This window comes from Penaeus monodon, chromosome 20 (assembly GCF_015228065.2).
Source record: "Penaeus monodon isolate SGIC_2016 chromosome 20, NSTDA_Pmon_1, whole genome shotgun sequence".
In the NCBI taxonomy this organism is placed as follows: domain Eukaryota; kingdom Metazoa; phylum Arthropoda; class Malacostraca; order Decapoda; family Penaeidae; genus Penaeus; species Penaeus monodon.
Genome location: NC_051405.1, coordinates 43,194,027 through 43,194,471, shown reverse-complemented (window position 1 = coordinate 43,194,471; position 445 = coordinate 43,194,027). Strand labels below are relative to the sequence as shown.

At 51.0% G+C, this 445-nt stretch overlaps 1 protein-coding gene across 1 annotated transcript in view; it reads left to right on the top strand.

Annotated features, from left to right (window-relative positions):
• LOC119585849 (testis-specific gene A8 protein-like) overlaps positions 1 to 445 on the top strand; it is a gene marked incomplete in the record, with an annotated part of 2,542 nt that overhangs the window by 1,224 nt on the left and 873 nt on the right. The window contains 1 exon segment of the mRNA XM_037934581.1: positions 1 to 184. Coding sequence (XP_037790509.1) covers positions 1 to 184 — 184 coding nt within the window.

Here is a 445-nt window from a genome sequence, read left to right as displayed (position 1 = left end):
ACAAGCAGCACCTCTAGAGCAAGCAGACATTGTGGCAGTGGAGGAGCCTGCGCCAGCCCCGGCGGAAGCCGCGGTGGACCACGAAGCCGAGTTCGCTCGGTTCCACGCCCTGTGGACGCAGGAGGCCGCCAGGAACGCCATTCCCCCCCAGGTGGGGGCGCAGCCGACCCAAGCACAGCCCGAGGTGAGTTCGCGGAACACGGGAGATGGAAATACAAAAGAAGGATGAGAGGAGCTCAGAAAGGTGTAAAATACCGGGACGTTGTTCTTTCTTTTAGAGTCAGGAGTTGGGGGATTAGCTGCAGCAGGCAGTGTGGGCCCATATATTATTTATTATAAATATATTCAGTCAATTCACAGTCAAATCAGTCCAGTAACTGATAAAAATATTTTGCCCTTAACTTAACGTCTATTCCTTATGGCTATATATATATACAGAAAGATC